This window comes from Sturnus vulgaris, chromosome 3 (assembly GCF_052056855.1).
Source record: "Sturnus vulgaris isolate bStuVul1 chromosome 3, bStuVul1.hap1, whole genome shotgun sequence".
NCBI lineage: Eukaryota > Metazoa > Chordata > Aves > Passeriformes > Sturnidae > Sturnus > Sturnus vulgaris.
Window position 1 is genome coordinate 100,737,895 of NC_142245.1, and position 27,971 is coordinate 100,765,865.

General features: G+C 40.6%; 1 protein-coding gene and 2 long non-coding RNA genes across 3 annotated transcripts in view; all 3 read right to left on the bottom strand.

The window, feature by feature from the left end:
* Positions 1-10,011: 10,011 nt before the first annotated feature.
* Positions 10,012-14,671, bottom strand: LOC106865114 (uncharacterized). The gene is made up of 4 exons (XR_015802735.1): positions 14,555-14,671; positions 13,421-13,525; positions 11,908-12,050; positions 10,012-11,373 (listed from the first exon to the last, which is right to left on the bottom strand). It is a non-coding gene; the product is annotated as an uncharacterized LOC106865114 (long non-coding RNA).
* A 2,499-nt stretch (positions 14,672-17,170) lies between these two features.
* Positions 17,171-18,433, bottom strand: LOC148224503 (uncharacterized). The gene is made up of 2 exons (XR_015802736.1): positions 18,295-18,433; positions 17,171-17,658 (listed from the first exon to the last, which is right to left on the bottom strand). It is a non-coding gene; the product is annotated as an uncharacterized LOC148224503 (long non-coding RNA).
* Positions 18,434-20,031: 1,598 nt separating this feature from the next.
* NOL10 (nucleolar protein 10) overlaps positions 20,032-27,971 on the bottom strand; it is a 49,784-nt gene continuing 41,844 nt past the window's right edge. Inside the window, exons 20-21 of the mRNA XM_014894984.2 lie at positions 24,426-24,528; positions 20,032-20,984 (exon numbers count right to left, since the gene is read on the bottom strand). Of these exons, the coding sequence (XP_014750470.2) occupies positions 20,865-20,984; positions 24,426-24,528 (223 nt within the window). The 3' untranslated portion in view covers positions 20,032-20,864. The remainder of the gene's footprint in view (positions 20,985-24,425; positions 24,529-27,971) is intronic.

Here is a 27,971-nt window from a genome sequence, read left to right on the forward strand (position 1 = left end):
GAGAAGATGCCAAAGTAGCTTGTGGAGTACCTTGCTAGTACTAGGCATGACACTGGAGAAATGCCTCACGTGTTGCCTGTTTCAGCAAGCAGAAACTGCAACCTGTTTTCCAGGCTGAGGAATGATGGAGATCAATTGGAGGGGGACTTGAGTTGCCACGATGACAATCTCAAAGGGGACAAAGGAAATAAAGTTAAATAAAGGTGGTGAAATTAATTTTTCCTCTTGTTAACTATATTAACACAAAATTGCTGAATATGATTTCTACTAGATAAGGAATGACAATTCTTTGGTCTGTATGTCCAAATTCACTTCAACACAGGCAGAAGCACTGTAAAAAGAATCGATGACAACTAAGAGAAAAAAAAGAGCCAAAATAACTGCTGTATGTATATAGCTTACATAATAAAGAAAAGTGTTACAGGTTTGTTTGTTATAGACATTTTTGCAACAGAATGGAACATGACATATAAAGCAACAGCTGTTCTGAATGCTGGACAGTTGCAGGGAAAAATTCATATTGCCTTGACTCCTGACTGCCTTAAACAGACACACTGACTGGGAGATGGGGACTGGGATCTCAGGTAGAAGATTTCCTGGAAAAATTTGGGTTGCTCTACCTTTAATTTTTCACCCCATTTACCAGATAGCCCAGGCTCAAACACTGAGGAAAACCACTACTATCTTTTTAACTCCGAGTTTGGAATATTCCTTGTTCAAATCTGCTGTCTCAGCACAAGACTTTAAAGTGGAGGTCTGCCATCACAAAATGAACTCTAAGGTGTGGGCTTTGCACCGCACCCACAAAAGGAGGCAGACAGACACGCACTTTACACCAGGTTAGGTGAACAGGAAAAGAGAGCTTTATTTACATGACTTATTTACAGACATTTAACAATGATTATGGATTGGAAAATGCTGGAAGAATCTTTGACTCCAATTGGCTTGTTCCAGTGTCCATCTATTCTTTCTTCCACCAAGAGGAATGTAAACAATCTTCTGTTTATCAGAAGAAAGTGTGAGAACTGTTAAAAAAATATGTAAGCATCAGAACCTCAGAAGACAAGGAAATCCTGGGGCAACACTGAAGTACCCTGGTGTGGGTAACCTAAGTCTTTCCTGTTTGCAGAAACAGGAACTAGTGCCTGAAATTACTTTTCAGGGCTAGAAGATTGAGTTTTATCCTGTGCATTAATCATTACTTTATAAAAAGCAAAAGATCCTACATGAGGGACAAAGTGCTTCCAACACCTTTGTCCAGCTCCCTCAAGAGTATTCTACTGCATTCCTGGTGGCTGGGGCAATGTCCTTGGGAGGATGTGCAGTTCCACTGCCCATTACAGCCAGCAGCCACGTGCTGGGCTGTATTACCTGAGCCTAATCTTGCAAAGAACCTTTAGCTCCTCAAACAAAGCAGCTCTTTGTGGATGTCAAAGCATCAGCTCTTCCCGAAAGGTTAAACAAGGCCTTGACTCCTTCAATTACTTGGCCAGGAGACAATGAGCTTTCACAGGCTAAGCAAAGCTCTGCATGTGAGAACAGCTGAGCTGACATGTATTTAGTATGTTGCTGGCTTCTCCTCCCAGAGGCTTTGATCAATGTTCAGAGAGAGGTAAAATGCACAGCCCATGCCCAGATGCCAGTGGCAGTTCCAACAAGACACCCTGGCAAGAAAACCTCCTGATGGGATAAAAATGGGAGGTCTATGATGCAAATAATGAATGCCACACAAATGCTCCCATCTGCTGATCTAATGAACTCTGCTGATGGATCCTCAATGAGATTTTCTCTTTTGGTTTTACACCAAAGTAACATATTTTCTCCATTTTTAATGCCAAGACACTAAAGCTTAGAGTAACTTGGTGAAAGCCACAGAGCAAATCTGACATGCCAGAAAAGAACTTCAAAGTTTCATCTCCTATTCGTTGCTTCCCTGTGTTTTCCTCCCTTGGTCTTACTACTTCTTGGTGCACTGAGAGCAGGGACTCCTGTGAAGCTACAAGGAAATATGACTGGAGACCACATTACTGCAGTGCCACCTGTCTAATCAAGCCCATCCCCTGTGTCCCTTGAGAGCACTGGAATGCACAGGGTGACCTTGGGGGTGCAGATAACCCTAAGAGATGTCTCCCTGGGTATTGAATGATCAGTCCTATTTCAGGTCATGCTTTGTATTACAAAGCCACCTTTAGGATTTAGAAAAACTGAGTGCAGACACTGGACTTAGTGAGAGGCACAAAGGGGTCAGTAATACCAGCAAATAAAATGGGCCCAGGCCCATTCTCTGATCCTGAGGACAATGACCTGCCAGAACAGATCTGTCCAGTTCAGCTTTTTGCAGCAGGGTGGCAACATCCAAACTACTTATTGAGACTGAGTCCAAGCTAATTCCCAAGCTGTGGGATGAACATTGCCTAAAAGTCCAAGCTGACTTAGATCCAAACCTATTTAAGTCCAAATGATGCTAGGCACAGCAGCAGGTCAAGAAGACTCCACAGACTCCATGAACTGCAGTAGCAAACCTTCCTCATCAGTGGAGAGGGTGTCTAGTCCATCTCTGAGTGGACATGCAGGCTGAGAACAGGGCTGTTTCTGCCAGAAAAAGGCATTTTCACAACAGCACCCTCTTACAGCAAAATCTGTGATCCCCCAGCAGAAGGAACCCTCTTACACCAGGACTCCCCAGCCTGCTATTCCCAAAGTCACACAGATTATAACATAGCAGTGCTGACTCTTCAAATCCTCATGGCTGAAGATGATCCGAGGCTGTTTGTAAGGTCTTGTCCAGCATCAGAGCCTTGGAAATGGTCAATGCAGAAAAACAGCACCTGCACCCTGAAGAGTCAGTGCCATCCTCAAATGGTGTAGCTGACAGAAAAAGGAGAGTTTGCTTGTGCCCTTACTGCTGGGGCACTGATTTGTCTTTTCTGGTTAATGAAAAGCACCGAATCAATTTTTCTTTTGTAAAAAGAACTGTTACAGCAACAACACGGGAAATAACATTACAAGAAGAAAATCCAGGCAGGATGGATTAATCCAAAGGCTCAGATCATCTTGGTAGAGATCGGGTTGAGAGCAGGTTAAGCTCAGTTGTGGTGGCAAATGGGATTGGATTGATATGAACATGAATATATTGTATCAAACCTACTAGAAAGCTACTGAAGAGCAGCCTGTTTCTATTTCATAGAGGCCTATGAATCCAATTCATAGCCAAATTAGTAATCCAGACAGTGAACTACCCATCCAGACTAGAAGCTGTGGTCTTCTGTGTTTTATCTTTAAACACAGCAGGAGCTCTGTCTTGCCTTCAGACTAGCCCAGATCACTGGGGCTGAGCGTGAGGAGGCAAGAACAGGAAGTAAGGAAATGTACTGTGAAAAATATAAAGCATGTTTAGTCTTGTGGACTGGCAGTGAAAAAGAGAACATAAAAGAGCATAACCAAAGTGCACTGACAAAAAAGAAGCAGTTGACCTTGAAAAGATAAATAGATTTAATGATGTTGTGAACATATCTGTAATTTATGACGTTTTTCTGCTGCTTTATAGCATATGGACCAAGGTGAATAATTTTTTTACTACCTGTCATTCTTAAAATCAGTCTTCCCTAGTTTTATTTGGCACATTCTTAAATAGAAAGGACAAGATCTGAGATTTTACCAAATCCTCTTTCAAAAGGTCGAATAAGTATTTTATCCTCTAATATGACAGAGGGTAAAAGAAAGGCAAAAAACCATATCTATTCTCAAATTTCTTCACCAATGTAGTAGCAGGCTTTGCAGACTGGTTTAGAAAATTACTTAAGCAAAACCATGTTCAAAATAATTTCAAGAACCCAATCAATTTGACAATATCAACTTTAAAGCTTTAAACTGCAGTAGTTAAATCAGTGCAAAACTGCCTGTGGAAGATGCTTCAGAGCTCCTATAAAAAATAGCCCTGTTTTTTCAGCAAACTTTTGACATATGCACATAGAAGAGCCATTGAAAACACGGGTTTAAGCAAGCCAAAGCAGAACTGTTAACAGGCAACACAGAGCCACTCCCTAACTATGAACTGCAAAATCAGTTCCCTTTCGAAAGATGAGGAGCATTTTCAGAAGGGACAGCCTCTCCTAGCTGGCCATCTCTTTCTGAGACTCTGTTGGCAAATTTGTCCCACTTGTGCTCCTCAAATAGTAGCAGAGGCTGCTGCAGGTGGGCTGGCTAACTGGGACATCAAACTGCCTGCTGGAGCAGCTAAGAGGAGTAACCCATAATGCTGGATGGAGCTGACGACTGGGCAGCTAAAGAGTCTCAAGCCAAAAAGTCTCAGTCAAGATTCAGTGAAATACACCCACCACTTCATTCAAATGGGCAGGCCAAGTCCAACTCCTCAGTTAAAATGCTTGCATTTATGGAGCCCTCTTAGCTTAGTTAATCAGTTCCTAGGAAGTTTCAGAAGAAACCCAAGTTTATAAGCTGATGGCTTACACTCTGCAGAACAGCTGTCTTGAAAAGAGCACCAACAGCTCTGACTGGCTGAGAATATGGCCTTGTAGAAATCCAGTGCTGGTCCCAAGGATCCTGTGATCCTTCAGCCAAATTTGCTTATGCACCTTCCCTTCTGGCTCTTTGTTCTGAGGTCCAGCCATGTCTCTGCAGCAAAGCTTTTCCCCACCCTAATTTGGTCAGCACTGTTTTACTGAATGGGACAGAGGTCCCTGCTTAAAAACACCTTCCATGGATTAAAAAACATGGATGAGAAAATCCCAATCAAAAGCACTAACTGTGAAATTCCAATGTCATCTGAGGCTACCAGGTAATTCTCTGAGGTGTCCTCACCTTCTCTCCATGTCCTCAGTGATGGAGCAAAGACAGTGGAGACAAACCAGCCAACTGGTCTCCAGGTTGATCGCTTGGTACTTCTGCATGTCAGTTCCTGAGAGCAACCTGACCCTAAATAGGTGTTTTTAAACAGATGACCAAGTGCTCTGCCTGTCAGTGATGGCCATGGTGCAGGACTGTACTGTCACAGCAACCTTGTACCCACCATGAGAAAGGACTTTTCTTCATGGGCAAATTTGCCTACACACAGTTCACTGGAAGTTAAACACAGCAGGGTAAAATCTCTCCTTGTTTTGAGGCTCAGTGCTTCAAAAATCACTCTAACTACAAAAAGTCGAACTTTGTGTGTCTGTAAGAGATACCTCAAGAAAATTAAGAACCCTCAAAATAAGAAAAATCAAACTCGGAAGACTTCTGCCACTATGACACATTTACCGCCATCAAACAGGACCCTCAAGTGCCACAGCCTATCACCTTCTCACATTTGTTACTTGTTAAATTCTCACAAACATTTTCTTCACAGTTAAGCCACAATACAAAACTTTTTCTCTTCTGAAACAGGGAATTTCTCCTGTTCCTAAAATCAAACAAAATTAAGCAGATTTTAAGTGACTGCCAAAATCACACAGGAAAGTGCAGGTAGAAGCTGTTCAGTTCTACTCGTCCAGTGGTCTAACTGTAAGACCATGCTTCCTTCCAGACATTCGACTTTAATGGGAATCTGAGATGATGAAGTTTCCAGTGGTGCTGTGTCCCACACTGTCTGCTCTGCAAGGCAGGAAGCATCACTGTTATTCTGCATTGGGCAATGCCCATGCATCCATCTCTGCAGTGAAAACACAACTAGCATCAGCATCCACAGCCAAGGACACTGCTGATGAGATGCCATATTGGAATGGATGCTCAGGATGTTTGTGATCAGCAGGGTTGTAGATCTCTGCACCTGGAGCCAGTCCAATGCAGAGTTTACAGTCTTCAGCTGCCCGCATTGAGGCTTACTCCCATTCCTGGATCCCAGATGCTCTGTAGTTAAGTGTGGCAACATTTTTGCCTGTGCAGGGTAAAACAGGGACTCAGAGGAATGTCCTTTGCAACACATCATGTGAATGGGCACCCTCTACCTCCATTCTCACCTTCCTCAATTGACTTAAATGACATACATCCTACAGCAACTAAAAATACATGAACTTCATGTATCTGCTGCCATAGCCCTAGGAGAATGAATGCTTTGGAGATTACAGCTTGAGAAGCAAAACCACTAAAAAATTGTGTGCCTGGATGCACATTCAGAGCATCTTTTTGCAGACCTTCGCTGGGGTGCCAGGACTGCCCTGGCCTCCAGGGCTGTCCCTGATGGGCTTGTGACTTTTTGCACATTTGAGTTCGCACAGGTAAAATTTCTGCTGTCTTCCACTGGTGTCTGCAATTTTACAGCATGCAAAACAAACAGATCCCCATTGGAATGAAGAGGCCTTTCTGCCAAAAGGCTCAATCATAGGATCACTGTCATCGGCCTTGCGGGGGCCGATACGATGAGTAAGGACTAGTCCCATGAGTAAGACCCACGGGACTGGACGCAGCTTGTCACTCATTTTTCAAGTGCATGCAGGCCTGCTAAAGCTGACCTATAAATTGGGAAAGAACACAGACATTAATAGGCTTAACACTGTCCTCTATTCTAAGGCGAATCTTGGGATGCCTGAGGCACTCTTCTTTCCCATCAAACTGCCTTGGTTTCTCCAGGAAGCCGCAAACTTGGGGTTTGTGGCCCTTGACTGAAATGAGAATATAATCTGACAATTTAGAAGAGCCCCACCAATTTCCCAAACACTGCTTGCTCTCCTCGCTTTACCTGGAGTCCCTCCAATGCAGTAGTCAGCATGCTAAAGCCCTAGCATGTACTTAGAAACCCTCTCCTTTAAAAAATGCACGCAAAAGTGTTAACACCAGCATGGTGAGGAGGGCCAGAGCAGGGGCTGCAGGCAGGCAGCACTGTTGAGACACTCCCCTCCATTTTTTGGAGAACTGACCTCTTTGGATGTCAAGCTCTTTGGATGAATCACTTTTCCTTTAGAAATGTTTTTACTGATTCTACAGCAACTGAATAAACTCAGAGAAGAGTTTGCTGGAGGCAGGTGTGTAATTCACCTTCCCTGCTCTTTCAATAACTCATTCCCACAGGTACATTTACAGTAACATGAGCATTGTGTGTGAGTAGAAACACAACTGCAACTTCTGCAGTGTCAGCAGCACCAAATGTGAATGAGAAACAAAAAAAAGCATGTTGTAAATGCTGGCTGAGCACGGAATGCCCTAAGACAAGAGCCACTGGAATTCGCCATGTATTAAACAACAGTGAGTGTGTGTTTGCATTCTTCCTACATGTCTTTGATTGCTGTTCTTAAGATTCCTTATCACCAAATAGCATATACATGAAATATTATCATCATATTACCAGCATACTATCAGCTCCTGGTTGTACACACAATCATTTAATTTCCTGATGTCTCCGAAACACCTTCTGCTACATGGCTGACACAGAACAAAACTGAAGAGGGAAAAGATCAGTGAGGACACTGACCTAGTAAAAGGTTTACTGAAGCCAGTCTGTTTACAAGGGATTACTACAATGTGCTGATTAAAGAGATTATGATTATCTCTTTCTAAGAGATTTATCTGCTGTGATTGTGTGTACATAAATGCTTCATTGCAAGCAGCTAGAGGAAAAGCTATAGAGTCAGATCCACAAGCAAAGTATTTGGGATAAGTAATAGAAAATCTCTTAGGAAGCAAAGAATATCTAGCCAGATGCCACCAAATCTTGTCTGGGCAACATTTCATCTGACAAAGCCAGTGCCCAATCTCCATCCAGCAAGAACTGGCAATATTCCAGTGACTGGCTAAAGAGCCGGCCTATATATTCAGCAGAAATCCCATCTTTCCCTTCTGCTTCTGAAAGACACCAAGCCGAAAGTCAGGAAACCTAGCAGAGTCAGAAGTGAGCTAATGGCTCATGTGGGTCACGGTGGGCTGCCATAAATCAGCTTTCAGATTAGGCTTTGAAAAACCCTCTGCGGCTATAATGATGAAAGATACCATGCACACAACATGGCTGTGGTAGATCATAGCCAATCTATAATGCTGCATATGTGAAAAAGGGGGAAAATCCAGACCCACATCTTTTTTCAGAATTACTAGTCCATGTATTATCTAAGCTTAAAAAGAAATAAAAATTGTTTGGAGATTAAAGGTCAAACCGAGGTGATGTCAAACTCATATCCAAGTAAAAATCTCAAGAGAACAATTTGCTCCATGGGTGACCCTGAAGGGGCAGAAGGGCCCACCCCAAGGGATGAGGATGCAGGCAGCCAGGGCAGAGATTCTGGCAGTGGCTGCCTTGTTCCATGCTGCCCTGATGGAGCAGCTGCAGCTCCACAACGTAAGTTCCTCCAGGAAAGCTCTCCCTGTGAGCAGGACGCTTTCCCAGTTGAGTGGTACTCTTGGAGCTGCTGGGGCATGGAACTGCTTAAATTGGGGTGTTGCAAAAACTGGGACTTCAGAGCAGACCCGTGACAGCCAGTTGTTTGTGATCATCTTTTCTGGCATTGCTACATAGAAAAGGTCTCTTTTAACTCCAGGCTCTGGCAGAACCGCACTAACGAATTTTACCACAGTGGTTTAAGACATCCCCTTTATCTTGCAGCACATCCAGACAGAAGGGGCTCACAAGAGCACCCCAGTGACCCAGCCTATGCACAGGGGATTTTACTGTCACACACAGGCACTGAGACCGGCTAAAGGCACCCACACACTCTGCCACCATGTCACCTCATCCATTGCCTGACAGCCTTGGGGGCATGACAATGGGGAGAATGGTGCTGCAAAATGATTCAGTGACAAAAATCACCCTGGCCAAGCCAAGAGCTGCAGTGCATACTGCTTGCTGATGGAGGTGCAGCAACATGGTGCTCACAGTGCCCCCAGCTTCTGGAGGGTCACACCAGGGAAAGGTTACCCACAACAGAGGTCATTGACAGCCCAAAGAGCAGCAGCCACATTCATTATGAAAGAGAAGCAGCCAGAGGAAATGTCAGTGATCATCTTCAGTGCAGCATTCCAGCTCACACCTCAGGAGAGACGGAAAGATAGATGTAAGGTTCTCACAGTTTCTGTATCTTGCTCCTATGCCTGTGTATCTTTAACCTCTCTCTTTCCTGGGTAGCCCTATCCAACTGCCCCAGGGACAAGCTCCTCTTAGGCTGTGAATCTCGCTGGCAAGAGCGGTGCTACTCCAGCCATGATCTCAGCACTGGGACACAAGTCAGGTAAGGTGGTTTCAGACATAATCCTCTCATCATCATCGATTTTCCTGTCTGCTTGTGCTAACTGGTGGCAAGCCTCAGGCTTAGATGACCTGCACCACAGAGGGAATCAGTGCTCACCTTTCTCTCTCCAGACCCTTTCAACAGCTCCTACATTGGACTTCTGGGTCCCCACGGCAGAGCATCACACTAAATTCAGCTTCTACCTCCTTCCATGCTTGCCCAAATCTATTCTCCGGAAGACTAAACTGCGGCATTTTCTTTTCCTCCTGCTTGCACTGTTAAAGAATAGGTCAACATCTGCTAGCAAGCTTTGTGATAAAAGGAGACCCTTGCAATAAGAGTTTCTATCACGGGACGCAGAATTTTATTAGAATGAGAAAAAACAATTTATTGACACTTCTGCTTCTCTCCAGAAGAAGAGACTGGGAACATACCCAAATTACTCCCATCTGCCACCCTGCTTCAAATTTAAAAGCAGCAGTAATCCATAGATACTTGCAACTATGATTAATTCTATCTGAGAAGGAAGAAAACCTCAGAATTCAATGAAGAAGTTACCACATACAAAAGAGATGTTGCCTAATAGTGGCGCGCTTTTATTTTATTAGAACTATAACACTGAAATTAGTTACTAATGTTTTGAGGTCTGCCTTTGATCTTAATAATATATGTGGTGAGAATTGGACAAATTGGTAATTGTCTCCAGCTGGAGACAAAGCAGTTGGAGGAGAAGCCATTTCAGGATCCTCTGCAGTTGCTTAAGTAAATGCTAGGATTAGAACATGTAAATTTTACTGGGGGAGGGAAGAGAGAAGGGACTTGCAGTGCTGAACAGAAAAATGAACAAAAATTATTGTAGGTGGGGCTAGGAATTGAAAATGCTTTATTTGAATTGATTTCAGGAAAATGGAAAATTCAGTTTTTCCTCGTTATGTCTGCAGTGAAAGCCAAAGGCTGGTTCACAGGTGCAGTTGACAAACCTATCCAAAAGTTTTGTCATAGCTAGGGCAGAGAGAAAGAAGAGACATGACAAAGAATTAGTTCTGGAAGTCTCCTCTGCTGTATGTATGGGTGCAAATGAGTAATGCTTCACAATGGGATGTCTGAACCATAGGCTGAAGAATCCTTGTTTCCTTCTGCAATCCAAGCTGAAATTTTGTGTAAAGGACACCTGTCCTGCTTGCTGAGCAAGGCAATCCCTATCCCCAAAATATCTTCTTGCTCAGGGTTGAAGACATGAACACTTCTCTAATCAGTTTGTGCAAGAGACAAGTTTCCTGGCCTGTTGTGAGTGGTGCCTGAATCCTTCAAGAGTCCTGCCTAAAAAATCTAGGGAATTCAGGTCAGAGTTTAAACAGGTCAAAACAACACTTTTAAACAGAAAAAAATCGGAAGTACTTTTGGAACAGCAGAGATTGTGTCCTGTCAGGCTCTGTTTTCCAGCAGGATGACTGAAATACCACCTTCAAGACTACTAGCAGTAAGATTGGTATTCTTCCAACAAGATTTTATTCCACAAACACATCCTTTATGCTCTAATTTTTTGCGCTATACCTGCATTTCACAGAATTTTAGAATAGTTTGGGTTGGAACTGGATCATCTAGTTCCAAGAGACACCTTCCATCAGACCAGGTTGCTTAAAGCCCTATCCATTTAATGAATGAAAAATAAATGAAAGAAACCTCCTCTCTAATCACTTCAGATGTTATCAGAAACAGTTTAAAACAAGCTGGAAATATTTTCATTTGTTGCTCTGATTTCAAAAACGTTAGGGGAAGATCTTGCATAGGAAAAGGAGAGGACTTGCAGGAGCAGAAGGCATTTGTGGACTCCAAGGACCTGTTCTCAATTTTTATTTGTAGAACATACCTTAATGGAACTACACTGAAGTGGTTTTACTTGTGGTTCACAGACTGGATGTTACTCATATGTGGTAGACACTATGACTTGAGCAGGAGCCATCAAATACTTCAGACTGCTCAGCCTCATAACACACATGATATAGCCATGGGAAGCATCTTCAGGTTTTTTCACAGTACCTAGTCAAAGCCTGGAAGCTGTTTTGCCTCTGAGAAGGGATTTCCAGGCTTGGGTATTTGTAGTTAGATGCAGCTCCAGTTTTCCAGACTTAAGGCCAATGACCACTATTGAAAGTTAGGGGTTCAGCAACTTTCCTGGCAATAGCACTTGTCTGTTAATAACAGAAAACCTCCGAGTAAGACCCTGGGAGAAAAAAACCCAAACTTACATTTCACATAAATTTTCAAATATTTTTAAAGAGGACATAAGGGAATATGCAGTAATCCGCTGTTTGCTTATATCTTTCTTTGCATTATGTGATTTGCAAATTCTAGTTCTGAGACACTGTCTTCATCTCATCTCTTCTGATTTTGGGACCCACCACAGCACATACATTGGGAATATGTGTGAAGTGATGGTACAGCAGAAATCTTACACAGGTTTCAGTGTTTCCCTGCATCCTCATTCCACTTTGGGAAATTATTTGGCAACCAGGAAGTGGGTTTGTGAAAAGCATACAGCAGATCTGATTTCCCAAGCAGAGCACCCTGCTAGACTTTGGCCTCTGAGGCAGAGCAGAAACCATGGTTTACTCTGCCCAGCCACCATTAAGGGCTAGGGCAGCAGCTCTGAGCCAGGAAGTTCTAACACCTACACAGCTGCTTCTCCTTACCCCAGCATGACTCCTTCCCCTCAACAGCACCCAAACCAACAGGCAACCAGTAAGTCAGGCAGTACCTTGTCATTGTCACAATAAATATACAGGCAACATCATCTCAACACAGGTAAAGCTCCTCCAATGCCAGCAACAAGTGTGTCTTGTACCAAAGCAGCAGGGTCAACCCCATTGTTTTGGAATCTGTGTAGATGGAAGACAAGATCTGCAGGTGGAACAAAAGCCCAAAGAAAATGAATTGAAAAACTTATTCAGTAACAGTTCAAAGCCTGCATGTGGGATGAAAGCTGGCTTATGCTTGATAATTCTAAGAAATGATTCAGTAATAGTTATCCTGTGCAATAGGTTCTCTGTAATGAATGCAAACAGCATCCATGAAAGCCAATAAAAATCACATACTAGTCATTCAGATTAGCACTCTCTGCCTCTGGGTAGTTATGCACGCAAGTAAGAACCTTCAATTGAGAGAAAAGTCTTTCTTAATGATCACATGCTAGTTTAGTTCATTTAAGATACAGGTCTGTTGTTGAGGGATTTGAAGAATGGCACCACAGCTCACTCACATGTTAGCACTGCTTCTCCAGTTAAAACCCATGAGATCCCATTGACAGAACAGAATTTCCTTCTTTCAATGCTTGAAATCCACATGCAAAACAGGGTTCAAAGAAAACTGAATAGCTTTCAAATTTCTTGCTTTGAGGCATTCACATGATTTGATTTAGAAACTGACTGACACGTCCCAGAAATAGTTACTGTCATTTGTGCATTTATGTCCTTCTGTCTTAGGGCTTAATACTTCTTTTCTCTGAACCTAGTGACCAACTTTACTTTTACAGACCCTTAATAATTATGGAAGAAAGTTAAATGTCCTATGGAAAGTTTTGATTCTATCGCTTTTCAGCTTGGTGGTGAGGAACACTGCCTAGGATCCACTGGGAGCCTGCGGTACCTTGCTGAAATACTGAAGATATTCCTACATACACCAGCTTTAAAATGCACTGACATACAAAAGGCTTTCAAGAAAGAGCAGGAAGATCGCTCAGAGAATGCTTAGTAGAGGGAAGGCTGAAGGCATGGATGCTGCCAAAAGCTTAGGACAGTCTTGTCCGGAGGATTTCTGAGCTGTACTGGGGATTTCCTGAACTCTGAGGAAACCTGCAGGCCAGTCCCAATTCTTGTCCTAGCCAAGAAGCAGAAAATTTGACCCGTGGGAGTAACACAAGCTCATAAAGAGAAGTTGGTTGGCTGTACAAGCACCTTACACAGTAACAGCTCCTTAAGCCCATCTAGTTCTTCTGCCTGTTTTGTATCTTGAAGTTAGTTGTACAGATGCCCTAAAATGCATTACACAGTACGGTGAGCTAGATGAAGTGATACATGAAGTAAGCCAGAAGTAGGGGAGTCCCAAATTCAGAAGCTCCAAGGCTTCCTGTGATTAAGAAATCATTTCCACTTAGCTCCTATCTGTTAGTTGTCACCAAATTCCAACTACACTAGGGAAAAACAGCATTGATAAAAATTTTCATTCTTACTATTCCTACTTAGTGCAGAAATTGTTTTGCTGTTAAAACTTACCAGCTAAAGACAGACTGAAAAAATGAAGAGGTTGTCTATCAGTGGCAGGTTGACTCTGGCTGGACACGAGGTGCCCCAAGGCTCCTCTATCACAGCCCTCCTCAGCTGGACGGGGAAGAGAAAATATAACAAGAGGTGTCAAAAACATGCCTACACAGGAGGAAGGGAAGATTAAAAGGGTTCATATAGCCCAGCACTTTAGCCCTTATGATTAGATAGTGCCCAAATATCTAACCGCCAATAATTCCAGATGTTGCAGAGAATGGGGGGCAGCAGAATCAGAAAAAATGTCTGAAAGAGTTTACATTACTATTTCTATCTGACCAGTTGTACCAGCCTTGCCATGCTGGCTGGAGGAATCCAGTTTTTAAAAGACCCTGAAGTGCAAGAAAATACACCAGCTCAGGACAATAACCTTCTAGGGGAAAATGGCAATAAAATAAAACAAAGTTTTCACTGAAAACCCCAAATCAGAACAGATTAGTTTCAGCTCTTGAAAATCTGACATTTGCATTGATTTTTTTTAATTGTAAAGTGTTTGAAGATAAACATTTGGCCAAATTTCAAATTATTTTCCACACCTCCTCTCTCCCTTTCTTTCCAGCTGCTTTACTGACTGTTTTACCAAAGACTGACTTTTCCTAAGTTATTTCTTTCTATAAGAAATTCCTTCAGTGTCATGGGAGGTTGCCTCTCTGAAGAGCTCTGATTCCCCAGATCTTCAGAGGTAAGGGAAAACAGTGTCGTAACTGACACTAGAGATCAATTACTTTTCTGTGATTAAGATGAAGTACATTACCATCACTAGAGGCCAAAGCAGACATCCACTTTTGAGCATTACTTCTAGAAATCATTTCAGTAGACATCATGTACACATCATTTAAGAAGGGAAAGAGAGATCCTCTGGAGGGAAGGAGCCACCTGCCTTGACTGTTCAGTCATTTCATCCTGTAGCACCCTGAGGTGCAGTGTTCTCTCTACAATCCTCCTTGATTTGGTCACATTACATATCCAGCATATCCTGGCAGCCCTGCCCTCACATCTATCCCAAATACCATCACTGAAGCAGCTTTCCTCCCCACCACTCCAGGGGGCAAGCATTTCTTGAATACCTGACATATCCTTGTGCCTCACCTCTGCTCTGGAGAAATTTCCATCTTCTTCCAGTTTTTAACTGGAACTTTTCATGGTCTGGGAGACAGATTACAGGAATCAAGGATAGTCACCTTTGAATTCTCCTGGAATAACTGCCTCTGAAGTTTCCAATCATTCTAATATCTTTCCCTCACTGGCTAAGTTCCAGATGAGTGACACCAGTCCCCAACTACATGTGAAATGTTACACAATACTCTTGGTTGTGTCTGTACTTGTACACTGAACAGTGTCAGGCCCTGTCCTAAGAACTGGAGAACGATCATCTATACTCTTCTTCTAGTGATACTTAAATTGCAGCAATGCAGTTACCATGACATTGTGCAAAAGTGATTTGTTGAAACCTGTCTAAAACATCTCTGATAGAGGATACTTATTTGCTGTGGAGATCTGTTTAAAATATTGCTTCATTTTCAGTGCAACAGTGTCATAGTCCCATTGGGCAATCTACAGTTTACATCTGGGAAAGGAGAAAAAACAAAGTACCTATGATGAAACTTCCCTTTTGATTCAGTTTACAAGAATATCAGCAGAACTCAAATAGACAAGATAATTACTTTTCTCAACACTGTCACTTGCTTAAGATGATTAAATCCTCACAGGTAGGCATGTGGTCTTTCATGACCCATGCTGTATGCACGCCATATTATGGTAATATTATAAAGATTAAAAAACAGAAGAAAACGTATTTACAGAGGAAATGCTGGTAAATGAAAAGGACATGATATTCATGATTGAAATAAAAAAAAATATATCATTTGGATTCTTTTGAATGCTAAATGTTTTGTGCAATTGTACATATTGTAACTAAATGTATATAACTCTACATTGCAATTATACTAATGCTGTTGGTAAAATTCTTTAAAAAAAGATAAAACACACCAATCCCAGTCAGAACACCTAGACCTTAGTGAAGTGGAGCTAGCGGTACAGATACACACAGAGCAGGAGTGGATTTTGGGGCAGAAACAACACTGCACTGCCTTCTGCCAATAACATGTACAGGAGTGTGCACCAGCTCTCCGAATCCCCTCTGATGCCACGGCTCTCTGGATCTCCAGGCTCACACAAATCCTTTCTGCTCTAGGTGTGCCCATTCACAGCCAGTCTACTATTACCATTTTAGTGCTCATTCTCAAATCTGTGCTCTATCTGTATAAATTTGTACCAGTGATCCTGGTATTAACAGAGAAAAGTGGAGTGTAGAAAGAGGCACTCCAGAAGTAAGAGCCAGATGTTCAAACGAGATAATAAGCAAGAGAGAGCAGCTTTGTCAGAAACTGCTGTAGGGAAGGGAAGGGTGGTTCCAGGAATTGGGAGTATAAATTCTGATTAGGGCTGGGCTGGTATTTCCCACTTTAACTGCCTAGTTTTCTCTTTAATGAGGAAATGGAATTTTTGCTTTTTCCCCCACTCAATGAAGAATTAACTGGGAACAAGGCCTTGCCTGCATAGGTAAGCTGACCCCAATCTCAACATAACCCCACTGAATGTGAGTATTTCAATTTATAGCTGATCTTACTGCAAAAATATTGTCCTTCAAGTCTAATTAAATATGGTTGTCAAAGGAAGTGCAGCACCCAATTCTTTTTAATGCGTAAGATAAAAATTATTCCTTTCTGAACATGCTCAGGGTGAACCTTCTCTTCTTTGTTATGCTCCACAGTCTAAAACACTAAGCAAAGAACAGAAGATGGAGATCCTGAAAAACAGTGAGCAACAGGAAGACACATTTCTGAATTTACACTAATGTGGATGGTTTGGTCGTCGTGATTTTCATTCACTTGTATAAAAACCAACCTATTTTAGCTCTGCTGATACATGAGTGCAAAACAGTCTGTACCAGGCGATACTCACAGGTATTTTGTATGGAAATGTTACTTACAGGACAAACACAAAGAAAGGTGTCACTTATCAACAGAAATTTGCAACTAGGGCCCATGTGAATTAAGGATCCAGGTCAAATTACAAAACAAAGGAGAGCCACTAATTTGATCACAGGGCTGGAACATCTCTTATGAAGACAGGCTGAGAATTGGGGTTGTCCAGCCCAGAGAGAGAAGGGTTGAGGTGACTTTAGAGCACCTTCCAATAAGCTAAAGGGGGCCTTCAAGAGAGCTGCAGAGGGACTTTGCACATGGGCATGTAGTGAGTGTAGAGGCATGACAAGGGAGAATGGCCTTAAATTGAAGGGGTGGGTTTAGGTTAAATATCAGGAAGAAATTCTTTACTGTGAGGGTGGTGAGGCACTGGCACAGGCTGCCCAGAGCATATGTGGACTCTTCATCCCTGACAGTGCTCAGAGCCAGGCTGGATGGGGTTCTGAGCAACATTGTCTAATGGAAGGTTCTCTGCCCATGGCGGGGGGCTTGAAAGTAGATCATCTTTAAGGTCCCTTCCACCCCAAATGAATTCTATGACCTAGAGATTCTTTAAAATTCAGGAATTCCTCTTCTTCCAGTATAGGAAACTAAGTGGTGCTAAATCTGATTATTTTCTGCAGATTTTACTATAAACTGTTCGTTTTGGTGACAGGACTATTTCATATTCAACACAAAGAGTCAGTTGTTGAGTAAAATGGGCTTTGAAATACAGAGATAATGATCAAGAGGTAAAATTTATTAATAGATTTATGTGTTTTCATTCAGTTTTAAATCCCCATACTTCTCAAGATCAGACAAAATATATTAGCTATGGACATATGCCAAAAGAAGTACTTAATCTTTAAGAAAGAGATAAAAAGATAAAACGAGTGAGTGATTCAGTGGAAGAATGAGACAAAGGGGGAAAATTACTCCAGTCAATTAATGACAGACGTTTCCTCCTTATGCCCTACAACAGTCATAGAGTAATCAGGCTGGAGAAATCCTCTAAAGTTCATTAAACCATTCCTCTTCCTCAGGGAAGGCTCCACTACTCTTGATGGTACACAGACATCTATACCTGCAGATGTTAATCCAACATCACAAGTCTTTTCGTGGACATTGCACAACCCAGGCAAGAAGCTGTACTTGCTTCACTGTATTCCTGCATCTGAAATACAGTTCTTTCTTCCTGGAATTAAATTATATTCCCCATTTTCAAACCTGGAAACATGAAGAGTACAAATATAAAAGGCTGCTGAAAAACAAGATGGAGTAATCTGAAAACTGTTCCATCCTCTCTCACAACTCCTCCTTGAAGCTTGACATCTCAAACCTGCTTTAAGCTCCATACATAAACCCCATGAGTATAAAAATGTGTATATACATTTTACACACACTTGCTATGTATGTAGGGTAATATTTTAAAATCATGTTTCTTTTGTTCAGATATTAAAAACTAGCAGTGTGGGGCACAGTATTTTTTTTTTCCACTGTTTTGTTTAAATTGGTAGACGCTCTTAATTTCAAACAATTATACCAGCCACAGGAACATGGAACGATTCTTGGCTTGGTAATAGAATTTTTGGAAAGAACATTAGATAATTAGTTTTGGTTCAATGTTTGTTGAATGACTAATAGCCTAACTGATATAAATCATATTACCTGTGGAGTAAAGAAGTACTGAAGTACAGCTGACACATCAGACCTAGGTCATTCTCACCAGCGTTTCACTCACATTTAACCACTATCTGTACATTTATTTATAGTGAGTTTTTTATACTGATTCTCACCACTAAGATCTCACACGTATGAAACAATCAGGGTTTCCATGACGCTACAGCATCTGATCACACTTACCTTAAGAGTACGAGTCTTAAATGTCACAAAGGATCCCAGCAGTTTCTAGGAATTGTAATTCAGGATAAATACTGATTCCTGCTGTATGGAAAATGAAGTGACTGTTGACTGAAAAACATTAATGAAACCCAGGCTGACAATTAAAAAATGCCTGCTTTGGTTGGATGATGAGGTTAATTCATTTGCAATGATGTTGCATTAATATGCCAGCTTCTACTGAAACTTCCAATCTTCCCCAGACAGCTGTTCAAGAACAGTTTTAACCTGCTGTTAATCTGCTTAATCAATCTCAACAATCTCAATGTGCTTCATGCCAGGTCCCTATGTGGACAGTGAGGTGGATTGAGAACTGGCCGAATGGCAGATCCCAGAGGGTTATAATCAGTGGCACAGGGCCCAGTTGGGGGCTATCACCACAGTGTTCCCCAAGATTCAATATTGTTTGACTTATTCATCAATGAGCTGGATGAAAGGGGAGAAGCCTCCTCAGCAAGTTCCCTGATGACACAAAGCTGTAAGGAATGGCCAATACCACAGAGGGCCATGCAGCCCTTCAGAAGGATCCCAACAGGTTGGAGAGATTGGCAGAGAGGAACAGTTTCAAAATTAACAAAGGCAAATGCAGGGTCTTGTCCCTTGGAAGGAATAATCAGCACAGGCTAGGGCTGCTCTGCTGGGATGCAGCTCTGCAGAGAAGGACCTGGGGGTGCTGGTGGACAACAGGCTGTCCGGGAGCTGGCAGTGCCCTTGTGGCCAAAAAGGCCAGTGGTGTCCTGGGGTGCATTAGGATGAGCATTGCCAGCAGGTCGAAGGAGGTGTTTTGAAGTGCCAATGCCTCTTACATCTCTGTCCACTCAGTCCTCAACTCTCCCTGTATCAACAACAATGGGGGCCAGTTCCCACTGTTAACCTTACCACATTCCTACAGCCCCACGTACGATGTGAGCACACCAGAATCACATGCAGTTTCTAAAAGATAACATAATGCTCCAGGGGGAAGATGTTGAACTAGTACAAATTTTAACTTGCATTTGGATTTCAAAGTCTTGAATGTCAAAGGACAACACTTCAAAAAGTGGGACATACTCCAAAGCAACCGCAACTGCACTCACATTATCTCAGTGCATAAGGAGAAGTAATAATGGTACTTAGAACATGGGTGAGACTTACATTGGAAAACTGAATAGTTCTGTGCTAAATAAAAAGCATGAGAAGCTTATGGACAATGCAGAAATTTGACAGCTAGAGGTAAAAAACTAGGTCTTGAGAGACTCATCCTTTAGTTGAATGCAAGGGCAGAGGTGATGACTACAATGTAAAGTTTTCTAAAGATTAAAAATATCAGGTGAAATGGCCTTTTTAAACTAAAGGCAGCAATATAATTAAAACCAGAAGGAATTAAAGCAGGTAAAATTAAGTTAGGGAGGGAAAAAAATTACCCTTGTGGCTAATTTTTCTATTATCTAACAACAAAACCAAAAAAATATCAGGCTATGAGAAACCAAGGCTTTTACTGAAGTAATTGCAAGATTCTATAAATACTGTCCAAGAGACCTGACCAGGTTAATACCTCTCCAGTTTATAAAGCAAAACACCTAAGAACCTATGAGTCTCTTAAAAAGATTAACAGTGACAGAGAGATTCACTGATTCTTGTTGGATCCAAAGTTCAGGTTTTATCTAGGAAAAAGGCAATTTATAAAGGCTTTTAAAAAGCAATAAAAAGGTCCCTTTAGGATCAAAGGTAAAAATTAATTTATTTGCTAAATAGTGACCTACTTAAGTTCAAGGGTTTTTTTAACTTATTTAACTAAACTTTTTTTGATGCATAGGAGACTGCTGACATGGCCCCGAAGTGCTTATTACATGAACATTGTTGAACCATGGCTGGCTTTCCAAAACAGAAACATTAGGGTCATGTTTTGTATTTACAAAATCTAAGTTAATAGGACTGCTCTTCTGAGCTTCCCCTTTGTACACTGGTGTGCCAAGAGAGGTTTCCTTACAGAATGACTCAGAGGAACTCAAATCAGGCATTCTCAATTGTCCTCCTGACAACCATTTCTACCATTTGCTACTAAAGGCAACCCAAGAATATAAAGCCAAAATCAGTTTTTGAAAAACACAATTGTCTGTCATCCTTCAAGAACCAGAAAAATTTGTTGCGCCCTTGTAAAGATAAGCTTTTAGGTAAAATAACTTACCCTTGATCTTTTATCTAAGCAGTCACAAAGATTTCAGAAACTGAAACTCACCGCTCTTAAATAAAAGACAGGCAGCCTCGTTGTATACATAAATTCTTATACAGAAAATATCCAGGGTTACACAATAACCAGTTGCTGGTGATTTCTGAACAAACAGAGTTCACAATGGACCATATTCATAGTGTCCTTTGGTCAGTACTTCAACTTTCACAAAATTTTCATTATTTAACACAAAGTTTAGGAAGTTCTGGTCTTGTGTTCACCAATGAATCCAAAATACAAATCCATTGGTACTTTGTCCCAATTTGAAAAAGTCCCTTTTCAAATGAAAAATGAGGTTAAAAGTTTCTTAAAAAAATAACATAAATCAATGAAATAGTTGTCCTCTTCCACGTCTGCTCTTGAGATGACTGGCAGAGCGCCGAAGAGTTTTCCTCTCTTGACGATGTCGTTTCTCAGCTTCCTGCTGTTTCCTTTGCTGCTCTGACTGGAATATTAAAACAAAAATAGACTCAGGTTCCTGTAAATTTACTCATCACCTCATTGTCCCAGTATCAGTATATCAAGTCAGAATTCTATTAAGCAAATCTGAAAATGTTACCATTAGTTGCCCCATGCTATCTTGTGTCACTCTAACTGTTAATTCTAGATATCCTTAGGCATTATCATTCCAAGTTTTTCAGAGCAAATGTTTAACATTAAGATATCAAAAACCAGTGAATAATGTATTTCGGATAAAAAACAATGCTTAAGAATACACTCCAGAATTTATGTGTAAATACCCTTAAGAACATCGATCCAAATTTGTGGCTATTTAGTATCTGCTTTCATTAACTAGCGTTTTCAAGTTTAATCACAGAATAGAATAAACTGAGTTGGAAGAAACCCACAGGTATCACTGAATCCAACCCCTGGCCCTACAGGAGTTTCCCTGGCCAGAATCACACTATGTGCCCAAGTATTGTCCAAATGCTTCTTGAAATCTGTCAGTCTTAATATTGCACAATTTAGTTTTAAAAAGATAGGACAATTAGTTAAATTTGCTGAAGCATAAATGTTTCTTAAAATGTGTTCTTAGGAGTTCTTGAAAGTGTTTGATATACTGTATGTAATTCTAGAAGGACTTTCTACGTGAAAGTAATTCTAAATCTCTGCTCCTATGGCATATGCTCTATTTATGCTTCTTCTCTCAATCAAAAACATTCTGGAAGATGTTTTGATATACCGTGTAGATGAAATGGCTCTTACAGCCACAAACTACTATTTTCTTTGGAAGACTAAAGCTTGTCTTTTAACTAAGCATAAACTGTAACTAGCACACTTTAATTAGCCAAGCTCAGGCAACTGTCCATGTCAAAAAGTACTCCAGCAATTTTGAGCAATTTCAAGCAGCTCAGGATAACTGCAGCAAGAGTGTGACAGAATTAGCACTGTGGATACTGCTGCATCCCACTGCATCTCATTCTGTAACCATCAGCAGTCACGTCAGCTCGCCTCCCCCTGTCTCCCATTCACACACCATTTAAGCTGAGCTAGATGTTTGCTTGCACGGACAACATTTTGGCTGAGGTGAGATACAAACCAAATGTAGCAATCAGCCCAAACTGGTATCAAGGCAGAAAAAGCTGCTGGTCTTTAGACTTCGATGAAATTTATGAATTCCCATTTTCATTGCAAGTAGAACATTTGAAAATAGAGTTAGCTTCTCTCTGTCTCCAGACCTCTTCGGAAAGCGTCTTGATGAATCTTACTTAAGTTCATATTGACAGCTACTCATAGTGTACTGAATCTGAATGACCTTGATCTGCATTAGAAATTTTAAGGTTTGGGGCTTTCAAATGTCTTCCAAGCTGTCTTGGTAGTGTACGTATTTTGGTATTTTAGAAATCCTGCTATTTTGTTAGATCTGTTGGCTATGATAAAGCATATTGAAATTGAAAAATAAGCTGCCACACTGCAGAAATTATATTCAAATTCTCTGAAAACTAAACTGTGAAATATCAATGACAAACAGTGTCATCACGGGACCTGTCAGTGGTAGCTGGGCATCAGGAGGCTGCCAATATACCACACCTGCAGGAGCCAAGTTCAGCCTCAGTTCCACTGACTGAGGAGTTGAAGTGGACACCAACCCTATGGAAGGGACAATTCCTTCTCATACTAAATCTTTCACTGACTTCTGAATACACCTGCCCTTTGAGGAAAGGGCATCATGGAAGGTGACATTTCAAGGACCCTAAAATCCCTCTTTTGGCTTGTCGACTTCCACTCTTCATCCTCTGATAAGGAGTGGGAAGACTGCATAGTGTGACTTCCTCCTAGGTCTCCCTGCTTCATTTCTTGGGACTTCAGAAGATATACACAGAGTCTGTGTTTATTTGAGAGAAGACTTTTAAGTCTTACGTTGTTGCTGTCTTGATAGGAGAAATATCCTCCACTGCAGATGCATTATTTTTCTTTAAATTAGATTTTTAAAAATCGTTTCAATGTAGATGACTACAGTTCGTATTTCAGGCACATATTTCAATAAAGCAGTATCAGTAAATAGTCAGGAAAAGAAAATCCATAAATGTTAGAAGCATCATAATTAAAGAAAACCCTCAAAGCTGTATCTTATCTGATGGAATCAAGTAAAATTGACATTCCGAAACACTGTCTGTCTTCTTCCCAAGCCTGTCTTGTTCCCAAGTCTTTTTCAGTAAAAGGTGACAGTTTAGTGTGCACCACCAACTGCAATAAACCTTGTGGCTTTGCACTTCTTAAGTTAAAGCTACTGTAAAAAAGACTGTGCTTTGAAGCCCCGCAAAGCCCATTTAATAAGCTACAAGATACCATCAGTTACAGAGTTAGCAAAATCACCAGAAAGGTTACCCTACATGGCACTGCAGAGGAATTGGCAACTTATTCCACAGTCAACACATTTTAAATTCCAGGAATATGAGAATCAAAAATAGATTAAAAAGGACATCTGCAAGCAGATAATAATCAGATAAGTAAGTAAGGTGGAAACAGTCAATAATTTTTTTTTTCTTCAGGCATATCCAATGTGACAATTAAATAACTACTTAGCCATTTTTGTGACAGTGTTTTACCAGTGAGAACAGTATTTGACCAGTGGTAAGGAGAAATGTGTTATAGCAAAGATGTTTACCTGAGGAACACCAATTTTGACCAAAATAAATTTTGTCAGGTCAAGTATCAATTCATATGGGTCTCCAAATTTTAAATTGAATCTTCTCTTCAGTTCTATAGCAATTTTCTAGTAAAAAAATCCCTAAGTGTACTGCAGCAGTAGCAGATGCACATAGCCATTTATTTAACTGTCCCTACACTACGAAGCAATCACCTGTATGCAATCTACAAAATTCTTCAGAATGGAAAATCAAAACCCTTGGGAAAGGTAAATAGGCAGCAGTCAACTACACACTCCATATATAGGAGTATATATATGTATAGGAGCAGAGCTCATTCCTGTGACCTGTGTTCCATAAGGTCAATAACAAAGGTGGTTTGGAGCTCTGCTTCTATCTTGCTGAGACCACTCAGGACACTAAACCAAGAGAACACCTAAATTGCAGCACCCTGAATTGCATTTGGATCTGAGGACTGAGATCTGATCAGTGTTGGCACTGAAGTCAGGCATGGCCACAAGCTTCTGGTGGTACCTCTGCAAATAACTATTAAAAGATGCAAACCATTGTTTTCCACCAGAACACAAGACTTTATGAGTGTTGCCTGAGTTATACAGGATAAACACAGAGTACTACCAGAGGCTTTCATTCTCTTGGCAAGAACCTGAAGGTTGGCAGCTTATAAAGAAACGAAGAGGGACATTTGCTTGACGGTTTTAAGTTCCTGTTCTTTCATGCAAAAACTAAAGTTACTTGCACATTATCTTAAAAACGTTATATATATATATATATCTCACCTTCTTCAATTTGAATGTCGCCTGTTTGCTGCCTACTGTGGTATCAGACACATTGAGTGTGCCAAGTTTTTCTTCAAGCTTTAAACGATCTTCAAGAGTTTTCCTGCAGAGAAAAACTAACATTAGTCCCTATTTTTGCCATCTTTTTACTATAATAAGAGTTGATTATGCAGTCAAAACTAATCTCAATTTCTCTGAAATGTCATAACTAAAAGAATAAACGTTAAGGAAACAGAAAGACAAATTCAAGTCATTCCCTCCAGATACTACTTTCAGTAGAAACATTTTTAAAATTTATGTAAAGTTCATTGTTTTTGCTGCTGAAAAAGTAACATGATTCTACTAGTTGAGAAAGAAACCACACCCTTCTAATGCTATAGTTTTCTATGAAATGTCCAAAAAAGTTGATGATATTAAACTACACAAATAAAAAAAAGTAAGGCTAGATATATTCTATTTCCTTGAAATCTTATAATTTCTGAATTGGAAACACTTTTGAGGGCAGGAAGTAAGCTTGACTATCCACCAGAATGAATTAATCTCTGAACGAATCACTTCACCACTTAATCCAAACACAAATGCCTGTTTGGACACTGTTCCCGCAACAGTCTAAGTAGTCTTCTGAATAAAAGTACAATATAAACAAGAGAATGTGATAAAGACAGACCCTGGGCCCAGACAGGAGCTCCACAGAAGCATATGCCTTCAAGCACTTCAAGCACAGTGCTTATCACTGAGTTTCTGTAAGCAATCTGGTGCAGAACCTGTCCCTCAGGCACCAAACTCCAAATTCTGTGGAGCAGGGGCGGGTGGTGGGGTCAAAACTGACACCGTTTTCAGTTCCTTCACTGCAAATTGATGCCCTGCAAAAGCAAGACACATGGACGTGCCCCAGCTGCTCCAGGTTGTGAGCTGGTATTTCATATGATGGTTTCTGACTTCAGTTAAGGTGGGCTGTAAACTGGAACAGCTGAGGAGTGGAGAAGAGCCTTGTTCCCACACAGCCTCCAGCTCAGGGCTGTAGGCAGGCAGGGACAGGGCTGGCTTCAGCCAGCCTCCCTAAAGGCACCTGTGAGTCCTAACACGGCTCATCCTTCTCCTACAATGTAGGTCCTACGAGTTAAGTAGCACCCTCAGAGAATATGACATGGCTTGTATGATCAAACTCACTCTGCATGTGCTTAGAAGACATTCTCCTAACTTTAAAAATTTCGTTTCTGCAATTTGAGATGCTATTAGTGCCTCATTAGATCTTTCTGAAAAGGGCCAAGAGACATTTTCTGCACAATTTTAAAAGTGGAAAATAAATCATCAGAAAAATAGACATGATATATATAAAAAAATAGCAGCCACCAAAATCAATAGCATTTACTGTGTATGAAGAACTCATGGCTGTGGCCTGTGCATGAAGTCTCTGAAGTCCACTGAATTTTGGTTAATGAGCCATTTTATGTAACAAAGACTTTTCAGATTAACAATGAAAAATTACTGTCAAGAACTACTTTATTTCTCATGACTAGGTACTTTGATTGTATTTTTTTCTGTAGTATATTTTTCATTGAGTACATGTAAAAACTTGTTCCATCTGTGTGAATCGGAAAGACAAGCTAAGCCTTAGAGCTAACTGTGGCAGAAGATCAGTCACCAACATTGTAGTGGGATTTCTACATTCAAGTGAAGTCCCATTTTTCTCCCCTTTGAAAGTGAACTGGAGAAATATGGCTACTACCCAGCAATTATTTAGCATGACTGCCTAGACACTGCTTCAGTCAGGAGAAAAATTAAAATTAGTAGATACTAGCAACATGCTGTGGGGTTGTAATCTTACTGAAAGAACATAGGTATGGCTCTATTTATCTGAAAATGTGCAGACCTCAAGTGATAGTGAATTTTACATACTGATACACAAACAGTTTTGGCTGGGGTTTTTTTTACATCTTTCTCAACAAATTAATTCAAGGGATACATTCACAGCGTTATGAAAAGCAAATTCCCCTGCCCTAATGTAAAAACCAACAAAAAATTACCCATGCAATTTTTTTTCCTCATTAAAAGAAGACAGTTTTTCAGGACTTTTCCTGCTACAAAACAGGATTACCTCTTTAGCAATATTAACTATGCTTTTGTTGGCTTTCTTGGCCACCTCTGAAGACACATACCTTAACTGTCATACTTTCTATAAAATATGACTCCTATAGTTTTTGATTTTGACATATTTTAATTTCAGTAACATATTCTTTAAAGGGACATCAAGTAAATCAAAAGAACTCTTAGCACACAGATAAAAATCCTTTCCTTTTATGGTTTCCTTTCAAGTTACTAGGTAGGAAACTTTTTGTTGTAGCGAAAGAAAGCAAGGATTTTTGCAGGTTTGTTGTGCAAGTGTAAGAGTACAAAAGGGGAAAATTAAACGTAGATGGATTTGAGACAGGGTGTTTTATAGAACCAGATTTTTCAGCTTTCCTGCACAGAGAAATGTGTAGACTGTTGGTCTAGGAAGAAATTTATAGTATGCACCACTGCTTTAAAAGTTGGGCTTGGAGCCCTGCTGAGTCAGGAACATGTCAAAAGAAACACCCAGTTTTATATAAGTCATAAACTGTTTCCTCAGGTAGAACATTATATGATTAGAGAAAAAAAGAACATCTAGCCATTAAATGCATAGTGAAGGTATTAAGGTACTTAATTATATTGGTCACAGACCATCATTCCGTAACTTGGATATATCAAATCAAAGACAAACATGCCAGCCTCACCAGATTGTACATGCCACTACAGTCTTTCCAGATTTAAGTATGCTACTTGAATTAATTACTTTTATGCTGACTACTTATCACTGAATAAGACCAGCACAAAACATATTTATTTTCTTCATAAAATTCTACTATGTAAGAATTCTAACTTAACCAAACAAGTCAGCTCACAACACAGGCTAAATCATTATGACTACAAAATCCTATCAGATATACATTATATGAAACAGATACCAGCTGTTGAATTTTAAATTTTTTCTAAGAATTTGAGGAACACTAAACTCCATACTGAGAACAATGCCTGGATGAACACAAAGTGATCACCAAGTATAGAGCCAATTGCTTAAACAAAGCTAACAAAACCCCATGTAAGTCAATTCAATGACAGCAATTAAAAAAACAAAGGAAATGATGCTACCACATTCATTTTTTTGGTCATCCTATTCTGTCCTCAAATTCCTCTCCTTTTTTTTTTTACATTTTACATGATATCCTATCTGTGCATCTACCCGAGAGGGTATCTATTAGTAGCAAATCTTAAGACAAATTCTTCTTTCTTTACAAGCAGTCTGTTAAAAGGCTTTGGATGGTTTATCTCATCACACGTTCCAGGACAGGTCTGTGGTATTTGCTTTTGCTTTTCCTGGGGTGAAGAAATTATTTTTCTCCCTTAAATCCAAATGAAAGAATTTACTTTCTCCTGTATCACATTGCATTATTTTTTTCTAAATGTTTCTCTGCATTACAACTGTCTTGGCTTATCCACTCGAATTTCCACACCATCATTCACATT